At 40.9% G+C, this 15,080-nt stretch overlaps 2 protein-coding genes across 4 annotated transcripts in view; both read right to left on the reverse strand.

Annotated features, from left to right (window-relative positions):
- LOC309709925 (transmembrane protein 230-like) overlaps positions 1 to 15,080 on the reverse strand; it is a 133,075-nt gene that overhangs the window by 103,979 nt on the left and 14,016 nt on the right. The window lies entirely within an intron of this gene.
- Positions 1 to 15,080, reverse strand: part of igsf9a (immunoglobulin superfamily, member 9a) — a 66,789-nt gene that overhangs the window by 48,089 nt on the left and 3,620 nt on the right. For all 3 annotated transcript variants that reach the window (XM_082538833.1, XM_082538832.1, XM_082538834.1), the window contains 2 exons: positions 7,106 to 7,200; positions 6,781 to 6,981 (listed from right to left, as the gene is read on the reverse strand). In XM_082538833.1, the coding sequence (XP_082394959.1) occupies positions 6,781 to 6,981; positions 7,106 to 7,166 (262 nt within the window). In that variant the 5' untranslated portion in view covers positions 7,167 to 7,200. The remainder of the gene's footprint in view (positions 1 to 6,780; positions 6,982 to 7,105; positions 7,201 to 15,080) is intronic.

Raw genomic sequence — 15,080 nt, forward strand, 5'->3', positions numbered from 1 at the left:
GACAGTGTGCACGACTCAGACTGTCAGACATAGATTATTTGTGCTGAGAGGCACTGTCTGAAAATGTGTGCATGCATGAGAATCAAGTTTTAACGAAAGGTAAAGTGTGCCAACAAATCAGGAGTGTAGTAAAATGAAGGCAGTCTGGCTTTGCATTGTTGATGTAAATATAACAACAGCATTTCCATTTTTGTCCTTCAGCCAAACTCACTCCTGACCATCAAAAATAACACCAACTATTAAATATAGGGTGTTAATCAGTCAGAATAATTTATGATACTATATTGTTAAATAATAAGTGGCTATCTAATGGAATAATTTATACCCATAAACTGTTAAATACGAGGTGGGATCAAAAGGATCTGCTAATCGGCCTATAAAAAGCAGAAACCGTACCTGATTTAAATTTGGCCGCTATCTCATTGAAGGTTGTTTACTTGTAAAGTGCTGCAGTGCTCTCATCCCTGCTGGGATGCTGATGTTTGGGTAGAGAGCAAATATCAACTTCAGTGTCAAACTGGCATGCTGAGGATCATCCCTGGTGATGAGAGCTGGGTCTCCTATGACCCATAAAATAAACAGCAGTCTTTAGTGACTGGATTGTGTACTATGAAAATTGTGCAAATATAGAGATACACTGTAACATCCTTCAGTGTTTGAGGAACAAATCAGGTGCAAACAACCTGAACTGTATGAGGATCTGCTTCAACCACTGAAGATGATGGAATCTTGCAATCATTACCACCTGTGCTACTATCTCTCTGCAATCCTGCCCCCCTTCCATCTACGCAAAATCAAATAAGGAAAATCCAAACTGATGGTCGGCTGATTTCACACAGGAGAAGAGATCCACATATTGCAAATGCACACGTAAAACTGGTCAGAACAGGACCAGACAGGAGCCACACGTAGCAGCAGTGCTGGAAGTAACGCAGAGTTTCATAAGGAGGTAAAGAGGATATCATCCAAATTTAAAACAGATATTGCGTATCTGCTTTTAATGGAAAATTGTAGTCATATAGAATAATTGAGATTTTAACAGATTTTTCGTTTGTTTTGCCGATTCTGATGCTCAGACTATGCTGATGTCTATATTACAGGCAGTGAATTTTAAGTTCTCCTCTTTTTCTTGCATTCATATTCTACTTTCAAATGCAGCAGTCTCCAATAGTGTGTGGCTGCATAGCAGCAGATCTTTACAGGTACCTTAGAAAAACTGTTGAAAGCTTGCCCTAAAAAACTTGCTTTGAAACAGTGTTCACCGGGAAAAAAATGTGATGATGAACCTAAATTGGAAAAACAGACACCCAGCCTGCACCAACAAGACTCAATACTTTTCCTTGTCATGTTCACTGCTCCACACACTAAAAACATTATAAATTAGCCAAAGAGCAGCTTTGCAGGTCTGAGACTCATTCAGCTATCCTCCTTTCAGCTCAATTCAACATACTCCACACACAAAAACATGGCTGAATATAGTGAATATAGTGTCTCCAAGTGAAGCCGCCTAAAGGCATTATTCCTGAATACATTCTCAGGTGACAGGGAAACATGAAACCATTCAGTGCTGTGAAGAAATACAACTCTCTACAAATAAAGGAATTAAGTCTGAAATGAAAAGTCTACTAGAATACATTATTAAAAGTGATGGTCATCGTCTTTCTCAAGACAGTAACTCTATGAGGGGGAAAGGAGCCTCTTTTCCTTCAGTAGAGATAATTAAAAGGCATCGTTTTATTTCAGATGGACTAAGACGAAGTAAGATCTTTTACAAAAATCACATCAGCTCAAGATCTTTTTTTTTTTTACATTGAACCTTAAAGAGTTTATGCCTCATCATTATTGTATTTTAGCCACAGTACCACGTAATTTTTATACATTTTATGTTTTAAAAAAAAAGGAAAATCAGGGCAGGGATCACGGTACCAAAATGCTTTAAAATTCCAAACAAAAACACCTATTCTTATGAAAAGACCACAGGTTTGAGGTCCTTAATAGAGCTCAATAAAAAACAGGCACTTTACTGACAAAAGGGACATTTGGAGGACTGCGGAGTGTGCTTTTTATTTTTACCAGTTTTATTCAGAGTGAAGGATGCACCAGAGATATTGATTTTCTTTCTTCCAAAATGGATATGTAACATTTTGGAGATGACGTTTTCAAATTCTAAAGAAAGGCTTCGGTTGGGTGGGACGTATCTCAGGGGGAAAGTGTCTTGTTTTCTGTGACAGGGGCTTGTATGAAAAATTATTTAAATTCAATACCATTTTGCGCAGCCCAGACATTTATGACCCTGAGAATGTGATACTCATGGGCAGCAAGCCCACATCATCTCTATAAGATGTCGTCAGCTCTTGGCAAGCTTCGCAGAGGCACTCTGGTTTCGGTTAGAGAAAAGAAAACGATAAGGTTTCACTCCTCGTTTTTGTTTTTTTGTTTTTTTTGTGTGTGTTAAGCTCTTCTGTGTCATGGTTTTAAATTTGGTATTGAAGGTCTCTGTCCCTGTCAGACGCTGAGGTCTACTCACTGCTGTAACGAACATGAGTAATCCCAGTGAAGGCTCTAATGTTTTTCCATGTGAAAAAGGAAGTATTAGCCATTTCAGCTGTGCGTAATGTGTTGCTCCTGCACACAGGCTGATTATGATGGGATTTGAATAGGAAGAGCTTGCGAACAGTGCATTTATACAGCTGTATTTACTTTTTTATAGTCAGCAGCTGTATGGGTGTTGAGGGACTTTCTGTCCTTTCCACAGAGAAGATGCTAATCCTTTGATCTTTACAGCTCTATTACACAAATTTATTTAAGCCCTTTTTAGCCCTTAACCCTCTCAGGGGAGCAATCAGATGAAAATCTAAAGTAACTCACACTTTGCAAAGCTACAAACACGGCCAAAAGACAAGGAATGTTGATGGGAGAGGTGGACTACATGTAGAGAAGTTTAATCAGTTTAAGGTGATGAAAAGGGAGGAATGATGGAACGAAAAAAAATGAGCCTCAGCAGAGTGAATCACTTGGATAACTTCCATTAGAATCACAACAGCTAAACAACAGTTGGAGACTGAGTCCTGAAGCCAAACTATTGAGACACCCGAGAACATTCATGGCCCGAGGGGGTGAAATACACACCAGTCGTTCCATCTCTAAAGCGTTGGTTTCCCATGCTGCACCTGTTACTCCCACACCGGCTGGTACCTGTGAGAAAGCTTTGCCTCAGATGGGACAAAGCATCTTTTTCAAACCTGTATAAAACTGCAGCTTTTTGTTTGTCGCCTGAGAGGCATGTGATTAGCAAACCCGTCTATTAAAGCTGCTGCTTTTCCTTGAAGAGAGCTTTGTAGTTGAGTCGAGTTGAGTACAAATAGTGTAATTTATGGGTTGAAGGGCAGGCATATTTTTATTGGGCTTTTTACTAGAAGCCTTCGTCTGAAAACTAACATGCAGTGTAATGAGCTGCACGTTGACGGATTGTCTTGAGAGTAAGTGACAAAAGGCTACTGCTTTTTATGAGCCGGGGCTGGAATTAAAGTCTGCCCCAATCCCATTTACGATAATTCATCAGCTAACGTTTGCCCCGACTTTATTACTATGTAAATGTCTGTGTCATATTTCCTGCCTGGGTTGGGCAAGGGAGTGGCATCCAGCTCGCATGACAAAGGCCTTAACTCAGCTGAAAGTAGGTTCTGATCCTTTGACAAAGAAACACGTAATGCCGGTGTTTGCAGCTCATTACCGTATCCTAGAGCAATCAATGGACATGACACCAAAGAGATTGGTACACTGTACACGGAAAGTGACTTCAAAAATGAAGCTGGAATTATTCTATATTAAAAAATGAATAGTCCGACACCAACAATGAATTGATGTAACTGCCTGTTACTGTTTATTCATCCAAAAACTGGTTTATCTCATTCCTCTGGGTGATAGAGTTTCATCGTCCGACCGTGTATATGCATTGCACTGGGTGGCCTTTTGTTCTGATCACAAGCCCTGCATTTTATTTTGAGTAAATTCTTAATGCATTACAGCATCCCTGGTGCTGTAAGTGCAAACACAGCACACAATGTGTAATCCACAGGTGAAAATAGTCCTCAACAAATCACCATTTACCCCTGGCAAGGTACTACAGTGTCCAGCAACTTTTCTAAAAGTATTGATTTAGTGAGTTCGGCAACAAATTGTTGTTTTTAATCTTTTATGGGATTTGTAGGCAATAATCATTTAGGAATCAGCAATTACCTGTATCCAATAGCATTGTTGTGTTTGTGACTAACAGACAGCCCCGTTTTAATCCATTGATTTCTTTAACTGCCCTGAGCTCAAGCAAGAAATCTAAACTGACAGACTGACATAAATGAAAAGTCCTTAGGGAGCAGGAATTGTAGATGCATTTTAACATCTATAATTTTGTGACAACCAGGCTGGACTACTGTAATTCATTATTATCAGGATGTCCTAAAACCCCCCGGAAAAACCTTCAGTTAATCCAAAATGCTGCAGCAAGAGTCCTGACAGGGACTAGAAAGAGAGAACATATTTCTCCTGTTTTGGCTTCCCTTCATTGGCTTCCTGTTAAATCCAGAATTGAATTCAAAATCCTGCTCCTTACACACAAGGTCTTAAATAATCAGGCCCCATCTTATCTTAATGACCTTGTAGTACCATATCACCCTATTAGAGCACTTCGCTCTCGCTCTGCAGGTCTACTTGTTGTTCCTAGAGTATTTAAAAGTAGAATGGGAGGGAGAGCCTTCAGTTTTCAGGCCCCTCTTCTGTGGAACCAGCTTCCAGTTTGGATTCGGGAGACAGACACTATCTCTACTTTTAAGATTAGGCTTAAAACTTTCCTTTTTGCTAAAGCATATAGTTAGGGCTGGACCAGGTGACCCTGAATCCTCCCTTACTGTAGTTATGCTGCAATAGGCATAGGCTGCTGGGGGATTCCCATGATGCATTGAGTTTTTCCTTTTCAGTCACCTTTCTCATTCACTATGTGTTAATAGACCTCTCTGCATTGAATCATATCTGTTATTAACCTCTGTCTCTCTTCCACAGCAAGTCTTTATCCTGTCTTCTTTCTCTCACCCCAACCGGTCGCAGCAGATGGCCGCCCCTCCCTGAGCCTGGTTCTGCTGGAGGTTTCTTCCTGTTAAAAGGGAGTTTTTCCTTCCCACTGTCGCCAAAGTGCTTGCTCATAGGGGGTCATATGATTGTTGGGTTTTTCTCTGTATCTATTATTGTACAATGTACTGTACAATATAAAGCACCTTGAGGCGACTGTTGTTGTGATTTGGCGCTATATAAATAAAATTGAATTAAATTGAATTGAAATTGAATTGAATATCACATATTGAAAATGACACAAAAAGAAACTTAAAATGATCGGTAATTAAGTTTTAGTGATAGTGATCTATATTTTCGCATACTTCATTTAGTTCTGATTCCACTTCTTCTTTTAGTTCCTCGCATGCACCTTTAAAGTCAGTGCAATATTTGAAACTGCACCGGATCAAAACAGTCTACATTTTTTGTTCCTCATCTTTAATACACATTCCTCAGAAAAAAAATCTGATATATCTGGTGGCTTTGGAAGCTCTGCCAGAATTTTAAAATGATTCGTGTCGGTATGAACAGTTTTTAGTCACATCGAATGAGTTTATAGAGACTGATGCAACAGTGGGTAAGAAGGGTTTTGAAGAATATTGCAGAAGAGGATTGCTATAGCAGTAATTATACAAATGAAATGTTGATTGCTGCTATCTACCCCCTATCGGTATTCTCATCACTGAAAATAAATGACAAGGTAACAACTCAGTGTTAGTTAGCTGTCTGCTTTGTGCTACCAGCTGAACTGTTTAAATTTATTTTACTCTTTGAAGTGGGATCATCATGCCTCCTTTGGCATTTTTCTTTCTATGACGACATTGTTCTCAAGCAGAAATTCAAAAACACCGAAGAGGTCCATAGGTTGAACTTTTCTTCAGGCAGCACAGCAGAAAAGAAAAACAATGCCCCTGACAAAAGAAAGATCTGACTAACCCAGACATGCCTTCTTTTTCCCCACATTTGTTCCATTGTTTGCAACTTTAAAGGATAACAGGAGCCACACAAAGGTATCCTTGGACTATAGAGGCTCTTTCCCCCTGTAGACTCTTTGTTCTCTGTGCTGTGTGCAGAGTGCGCACAATAGGCGATGATGCAATGTTTCACCTCCTTTAACAGTAGCTCCAAATATAACATTGGTCTGAAAAGGACATCAAGGTGTGGTACTGAGTGTATTCTGAGAACCTGATATTGGTTACATTCTTTCAGTTAAAAGAAACTTGGACCAAACCATGTCATATTCAGCCATCATTCTAATATTTTCAACTTAAATTCACTGAGTGTCTTTTGTACTGACAATGGCAACAAATAAGAATCCTTCACTGTTTTAAGTTCCTTACTAAAGCATATTCACATACAGAAACAACTATAACACCTGTAAAAAAAAAAAATAAGAGCAGTACCAACATGCAGGGGATCATCAAATTTAGTAGCCATCATTAACAGGAGAAACAAACTTTCTCTACGTGATTCACTTACAGTCTGTCCAATAGCTTCTTAAGCTAATTCAGCTAAGCTAATATTCTTACAATACAATATCTAGAGTAAATCCTAAAATAAAAATACAATAATTATACTTTACATCAGTAGCATGTATGTACAGTATGAAGATAAGCTACTTGAGACAATGGCATCAACTACAGCAAACAGTGTATGCATGTAGTAACAGATGCTTACCCTCATACTGTGGATGTACCCGAGGTGCATAAGATCCAAATTTAATCAGAACAGGAATGTCAAATCCCTGTCGAATCCATTCAACCACGTGCTGGGATGCAGAGGACACAACTGCTGGGTCTGATGACGGAAGTCTGCACTCGAGCTCCACGGAGCTTCCAGCCTTTGCCTGCACCTCAGAGGTCAAACCTTCAGTGGTTACTGTTGGGTTTGTTGTAAGCAAAATCAGAGAATATGCTTCAGTTAGTTCACAAAGCAAAGGATAACAGTGAGCAAATGGAGAAAGTACACTGGAATGCAAAATGATATTTGAAAAAAAACTTACGAAATTGGCAAATAACCACCGCCACAGTGAAAGTCTGCAAATAAGATCTTGCCGACCCCATATCTGTCACTCATACAACCTGCAGCATGTTCAATCTGTAGGCAAAAGAGACACAATTGTCACAATCACATTACTTGCTTGGCTGCACACAAGAAGACAGCCATCTGTGACAGATTTCCAAACTAAAAAGTCTACACCAGAGCTGCCACTTCTGTCATAATTTTACAGACACGAGGAAAGGAGCATTCAGATTTTTATACAGCTTTCCAATAACTGGAATTCATCCCATATCATTACACAAATGGGCAGAGCGGCCTCTGCAGCCAGAAAGCTCCCCGGCCTTATATCGTTTTCTGAAAGTAAATGTCATAAATGTCAAATAAATCTTTTGCAAGTCACGTGCAAAGTGACATCTAAGTGTTTTATTTAGAGCACATCAATGAAGACATTTGGCTGAAGCAGCCAGGAGACTCAGCACTCAAGGACAGAGATGAGCTGAGCTGATGGAGCGCAGGCTACAGTTAAGCATTACGGAGTGCAACTTAATGCCAAAAGGCAGCAGCTGATTCAATCCAGTCAAAGTAATCCCTGCTCAGATGTGATCAAATATGTACACAGGAGTGAGGAAATCAAGATGATGGGTCATTTTCAGGTCAGTTCACAGTTTCATGGAAGCTGCTCAATGAAAACTCTGCCTAAATTATTCAACAGCACATTACTGACTAGGGCATTGGAACTGTCCCAATTCAGATCTAAGATTCAGGTTGAAATGTCCAATCAATTGGAATTGCTTTCTGCCAAGCTTTTCAATTCCTTTGATTTCCTTAGTTGCAGATTGCAAAACAATGCCATCAACTGATGAAAGACAAAGCTCTGAACTCCTGTGTCATGTCCGGGCCTTTTCTCTGCTCTGCTTCTACACACAGGGTCGCCAACTGACCTCGTTTCCCTTCCATGTACTCTCTTGTGTTGCTTTTGCAGTATACTTCAGGTGACTATCCATCACCTTGTGAAGCTCCATCTAATCATTTTTGCAGTTCTGCAGCATTTCGCTGAATCTGAGCAGAGAGTACAGCCCTGTACATTTCAGAATTCATCCTTATACTTCATCCATAAACACCAGTGACCCGAGTCCATTGGCAGTCATCCATTCCCATGCCATTGAGAAATGATGTGGCATGCTTCAGATTGTGAGCTGTTCCTTTCCTTCTTCATACTTTTTCCTCTTACTATAATCATCTGTTAGTGATAGAATGTATTAGGAAGAATGTCCTTCCTGTTTTTAAGTATAACCAGTAGTTTGGACACCTACAATCTTTAGAGAGTTCTTGACTTGGCTGAATGTTGTGAAAGGGCTTTCCCTAACCAAAGAAAGAATTCTGCTATCATCAACTTGACTTATCTTCTCTGGTCTGGCCTTTTGGTGTTGCTGAGCCGGCCAGTGAAGTTTTCATTTTTAAGAACATACACAGTACCAGAACGTTGAGTTGGCCACCTTTAAAGTTGTTGCTTTTTCTTCGATAGATCTATTTTGGTTTTCAGCCTGATGATGACCTCCTTTGCTTGCATCAAAATCTCTTTGGATCATATAATGAGTGTTTCAGTGAAACAAAACAAAAAGTTCAACACTTTGGAATGAACTTCAGATATTTATCTGCTTTATTTATTATTATTATGCTTTTGTTAAACCCCTTGAACTAAAACTGAAACTTTGCATTTCAATCACATCTCAATTGTTTGATTGTGGTTCGACTGTTGTGGTGTACAGAGGGAAAACTACAAAGATGAATCAAAGTATCTAATTATAACACCAGTAAATGGCTAAATTTAAACTCTTATTTAACATCCGAGCAAGGGACAAAAGTGATAAACGTGAAAAAAAAAAAAATGTCCTTTCTCTCATAATGTCACAGGTGATTTATGAAAAAGCATAAAATGGAAATCCAAATATACTTTAAACCTGTTCTTTTTTGAAATTCTTGACTAAACGAGAGTCAAAAACTCACAGGATTTCAAATTTATTACCATTTCGTTGACAGTTTTCAGACTGTATTTCTTCTTGCCGATATACAGTACTGACCCAAATACCCCCTGTGATGGAAATCTGTTTTTCACATTTCAAAAGTTTTAAAAATTGTAGGTATCAACAATAAATGATCAGTATAGAATCACATCACCTGAATATTATCAAATATATATGGAAACTTTGTTGTTTCTAATGTATAATGACTATGTAGTTTGTACAAACTGGGTGTAAGCACAGTGTTGACTTTAAAAGGTAACAGATTCATGAAGATGATTTCATCTTGAGTGATCTCTGTACTTCCTGATAATTAGCAATGTTATTATCCTTGACCCAGTAGCAGGAGCAGCAAAGGCCTTATCAGCTCTCTATAACCATAAGGCTTTTATTGGATTGTTCATTTCACGACCAGGACAAAGTCTGAACTCAAGACAAATAATTACACAGGCTGTCAATAGCTGCTGCGCTTGTTCCAACATATTCACATACTTCAGCAACAGAACAACACACACAGATTTTCCACAAAATCAAAGTGAAAGTCAGGCAAAAAAATAAAAAATTTGATCGCAAAGTGTTTGACAGTGAACACTCCCCTGCTCCTGCCCTTCATCCAGATGGCTTCATGCAAAGCAACACAACAGAGTCTATCCTGAACTTATTATGCTGGATTTAGGCCTTGCATGTTTGCTGAGACTGAGTATGACAAGCCAAGGTAAAGCTTCAACATTATGAATCTGTTGCTTCTCTCCCTCACACAGTGTGAGAACATGCACACACATACAAATGAAGACTCCCTGTTGCCATGACTCAGCTTCCCCATTTGGCTCTTAATGAACAGATGCTCAGCATCATCTACTTATTATTTATCACCCTTATTTGCCTCTTGTTAACTAATAAGAATGGAGATGATAAGGATTCAACACAGAGTACAGATAGTCATCAAGTCACTGATTAAAGAATTATAACCAGACCTCTGCCCCGCATCTGGCAAATACGTGCAAGCTTCAGCTGAATAAAAATGTTTATAGTTTTACTGCTTGACAAGGTAAGGCTTATTTATGTGAATGGTGAAATAGCAAGGCAATAAAGTGGATCCACATGAGTTAAAAGAAAGATTATTTTTGAAAGAGAGGGAAAAGAAAGGGAGGCTACAGCAAGAAGAGGGGGGGGCAAAAAAATCAACTGCAGGACATTTTCCATCATTAAATTTGAACCAAAAATTCAGAGAGATGCCAAACAAAGCGGCCCGCACAGGTGAAGCTCTCAGCCATGGTAACACAGATGGTCTCTAGACATTTCCCACAGACGTATTATCCCTTCCTCTGACACTGAAAGGATGCACATAAACACAAGCACGGTGACAGCACAGCACTCTGGAAAATGTATAAAGCTATACTAAATGAGCCAGTAGCTCACAAAAGAAAGCGCCCTGTCTCGCATAGATTTATCAGCTGGCAGAAATAGAAAAGTCAGTGACAGGCATGCTGCTGCTGAAATTCTGCGTTGTTGCCATTTTAATCTACATAAGGAAAGAAATGGGGAGCAGCTGATTAATCATCACAGAGGGCACAGTCACAGATTTATCAGCAGCCAGCTCTCCTTTTACCTACCACAATTAAAACTTAAAGATAAAGGAGCTCCTCTTGCATAAATGTTTTCATTCTGTTTCTCATCCATGCATTTTGCTGTGGTCCCTGCTTGTTTGGGCCTATTTTCAAAATATGTCTGTTACAATAGCACTGGTATCGATTTGGAAAACAACAGGTGCTGCATCCGTTAGAGAATATGAAACCAAGGGTATTTGTTTTGTGGGTTAGAACTGTTCAAGGCTGTATCTGCCAGCAAGCTACAGTAAATTGGACATTAGCCTCTGACCAGAGTGCAAGTAGAAAGGGGAAAGAAGTCAAATTGCTCATTTGCTGTGACCTAAAGAGGTAAACAACAGCGTTTAACAGAAAATGGTGCTTCAGCTTTGGACAAACAAAATCATTAATCCAAAGGCATGACTATAAATATTAAATTCCTATAGCGCTGCAGAACTCAAACTTCAGGCATGGTCCCGAATCACACTAAAAGGCCTCCATAGGGGTTGGATTTGGATTTAAACAGATTATAGTGCAACTGTGAGGGAAACACAGTGAAGACAGTAATCCAAAGCAAAGCTTGCGCTGTGAATCACATGTGATACACGTCCATCAACACTTTAAAGCTCAGGGCACCGAACAGCCTCCAACTGAGATGAATACAACACATACTTTAACATCAGGTATTCATCACATATTTGAAGAGTTTTCAAAGTGTGCTCACACAGCGTGACACGCAGAGAATTTCCAAGGTTGCTGTTATGGTAGAGTGTATGTGGATTTAAATCTGAGCAAGCCCAAGAATGTGTAGTCATCGTAATACTAACAGTTAGGTACATCGGTTCATTAATTAATAATAGCATGATGGCATAGTCTCACAATGGCAAAGCTATCATACACATACATACATACATACATACATATATACGATACTGGTATTGATATTGAACCGGTCGATACAGTGCTTTCAGTTCGGTACGCATATGTATCGAACAATACTAAAATTTTAATTTATTTTATCAACTTTTCTTCTGACGATGCTGTCTGTGTTGAGAGCTCAGTGGATCTGCGTTCGACTACTCCGCCTAGACTGCACTGTCTAGCGCAGATTCACTGAGCGCAGCACAAGCTAGCAAGACAGAAGCTAAGCTCGTTGCAACATGGCAAATTGAACCTCCCCCACCCTCATTCAGATCTGGCCTTTGGAACTATTTTGGTCTTTATGTGAAGTATGACCCTGAAGGTAGGCGCGTCATGGACAAAAGTAAAACAGTATCTCGGATGTGCCAAGCAATGCTCAATTACATGGGTGGGAATTACTGTGTTAGCGCAGTTAGCTCGTTAAGGTGTTGGCCGTCCAGCCCCATGCACTGGGAGATCCGCGGTAGCTCGTTAACGGAGATTTGCCGTGTTGTGGCCTTAACGTCATTTCAGATTAACGCTGACAGCACTAGTGGGAACACAACGAATATGACTGCACATTTACTCTGACATCATCCTAGTGCAAAGACAAGTGGAAGCAGACAAAAACAACAAGCATGCATGCTACAAACTTTACCCGAGTCATTTAAACAGCTGTTAGCACATGATTCTCCTTATATATGTTTAATATGCTGCTGAGAATATAGCCCAGAAGAAGCGTATAGTATAGCTTTTATTTTGGAAAGAGCCATTTCTCTGTAATAAACTCTCTTTTCCAAAGATGAGTGATTCCTCGATCAGATAGATTTATTTATTTTTTATTACTTCAGCATTTGTTGTTTAAATTTAAAAACTGCACTTTTGAGTTAAAATATTTATTTGTGATTTTAATAAATGACAAATTAAAAAAGCATGAACATTTTTTTGTATCGAAAAAAATATCGAACCGTGACACCAAAGTATCGAACCAAATGGAACCGTGAACTTTGTGTATCATTGCACCCCGTGTGTGTGTGTGTGTGTGTGTGTGTGTGTGTGTGTGTGTGTGTGTGTGTGTGTGTGTGTGTGTGTATATATATATATATATATATATATATATATATATATATATATATATATATATATATATATATATATATATATATATATATATATATATATATACCCGGAATGGCTAACTGAAGGCCGGACGGTCCTGATCCCCAAGGACCCCAAGAAGGGACCGGTCCCCTCCAACTACCGACCAATAACCTGCCTCAGTACTACATGGAAGCTCCTGTCAGGCATCATATCGGCTAAGATGAACAGGCACATGGGTCAATACATGAGCGGGACACAGAAAGGAATTGGCAAGAATACCAGAGGCGCAAAACACCAGCTACTGGTAGACAGAACAATCAGCCGAGACTGCAAGACCAGACTGACCAACCTGTGCACTGCCTGGATTGATTACAAGAAGGCCTATGACTCAATGCCCCACAGCTGGATACTGGAATGCCTAGAATTGTACAAGATCAATGGGACCCTAAGAGCCTTCATCAGGAACTCAATGGGGATGTGGCGTACAACACTAGAGGCCAACTCCAAGCCCATAGCACAAGTCACCATCAAGTGCGGGATCTACCAAGGAGATGCTCTGTCCCCACTGCTGTTCTGCATAGGCCTGAACCCCCTCAGTGAGATCATTAACAAGACTGGCTACGGATACCGACTACAGAACGGCGCAGTTGTCAGCCACCTCCTGTACATGGATGACATCAAGCTGTATGCCAAGAGTGAACGAGACATCGATTCACTGATCCACACTACCAGGCTATACAGCAATGACATTGGAATGTCGTTCGGACTGGAGAAGTGTAGTCGGATGGTAACAAAGAGAGGGAAGGTAGTCAGAACTGAGGGGATTGAACTACCAGAAGGCAACATTGCAGACATAGAGGACAGTTACAAGTACTTGGGGATCCCACAGGCGAATGGGAACCATGAAGAGGCCGCTAGAAAAGCTGCAACCACCAAGTACCTGCAGAGGGTCAGGCAAGTCCTGAGGAGTCAGCTGAATGGTAAGAACAAGATCCGGGCCATCAACACGTACGCCCTGCCCGTGATCAGGTACCCTGCTGGGGTAATAGGCTGGCCAAAGGAGGAGATAGAAGCCACTGACATAAAGACAAGAAAGCTCCTTACCATGCATGGAGGGTTTCACCCCAAATCCAGCACCCTGAGGCTGTACGCTAAGCGGAAGGAAGGGGGCCGGGGACTGGTGAGTGTCAGCACCACAGTCCAGGATGAGACAAGGAACATCCAAGAATACATTGGGAAGATGGCCCCAACTGACCGAGTGCTCAGTGAATACCTCAGGCAGCAGAAACCCAAGAAAGAGGAGGGAGACGAGGAACCATCATGGAAGGACAGGCCCCTGCACGGTATGTACCACCGGCAGATAGAGGAGGTGGCTGATATCCAGAAATCCTACCAGTGGCTGGACAAAACTGGACTGAAAGACAGCACAGAGGCACTAATCATGGCAGCACAAGAACAAGCTCTGAGCACAAGATCCATAGAGGCTGGGGTCTATCACACCAGGCAAGACCCCAGGTGCAGGCTGTGTAAAGATGCCCCAGAGACAATCCAGCACATAACAGCAGGGTGCAAGATGCTAGCAGGCAAGGCATACATGGAACGCCATAACCAAGTGGCCGGCATAGTGTACAGGAACATCTGTGCCGAGTATAACCTGGAAGTCCCGAGGTCAAAATGGGAGATGCCCCCAAGGGTGGTGGAGAATGACCGAGCTAAGATCCTGTGGGACTTCCAGATACAGACGGACAAAATGGTGGTGGCTAACCAACCGGACATAGTGGTGGTAGACAAACAGAAGAAGATGGCCGTAGTGATCGATGTAGCGGTTCCGAATGACAGCAATATCAGGAAGAAGGAACACGAGAAGCTGGAGAAATACCAAGGGCTCAGAGAAGAGCTCGAGAGGATGTGGAGGGTGAAGGTAACGGTGGTCCCCGTGGTAATCGGAGCACTAGGTGCGGTGACTCCCAAGCTAGGCGAGTGGCTCCAGCAGATCCCAGGAACAACATCGGAGATCTCTGTCCAGAAGAGCGCAGTCCTGGGAACAGCTAAGATACTGCGCAGGACCCTCAAGCTCCCAGGCCTCTGGTAGAGGACCCGAGCTTGAAGGATAAACCGCCCGAAGGGGCGTGCTGGGTGTTTTTTTTTTTTGTATATATATGTGTGTGTACATGTGTATACACACATATATATATATATATATATAGTAGTCCACTACAAAGCAGGACCATCGGTTGACATATATATATATATATATATATATATATATATGTCAACCGATGGTCCTGCTTTGTAGTGGACTACTATAAAACCAGATTTTTTACTTCCCTCCTTAAAGACTTGTGGGCTGAAATAAGAAACGCTGACT

This window comes from Aulonocara stuartgranti (assembly GCF_965226115.1).
Source record: "Aulonocara stuartgranti genome assembly, chromosome: 7".
NCBI lineage: Eukaryota > Metazoa > Chordata > Actinopteri > Cichliformes > Cichlidae > Aulonocara > Aulonocara stuartgranti.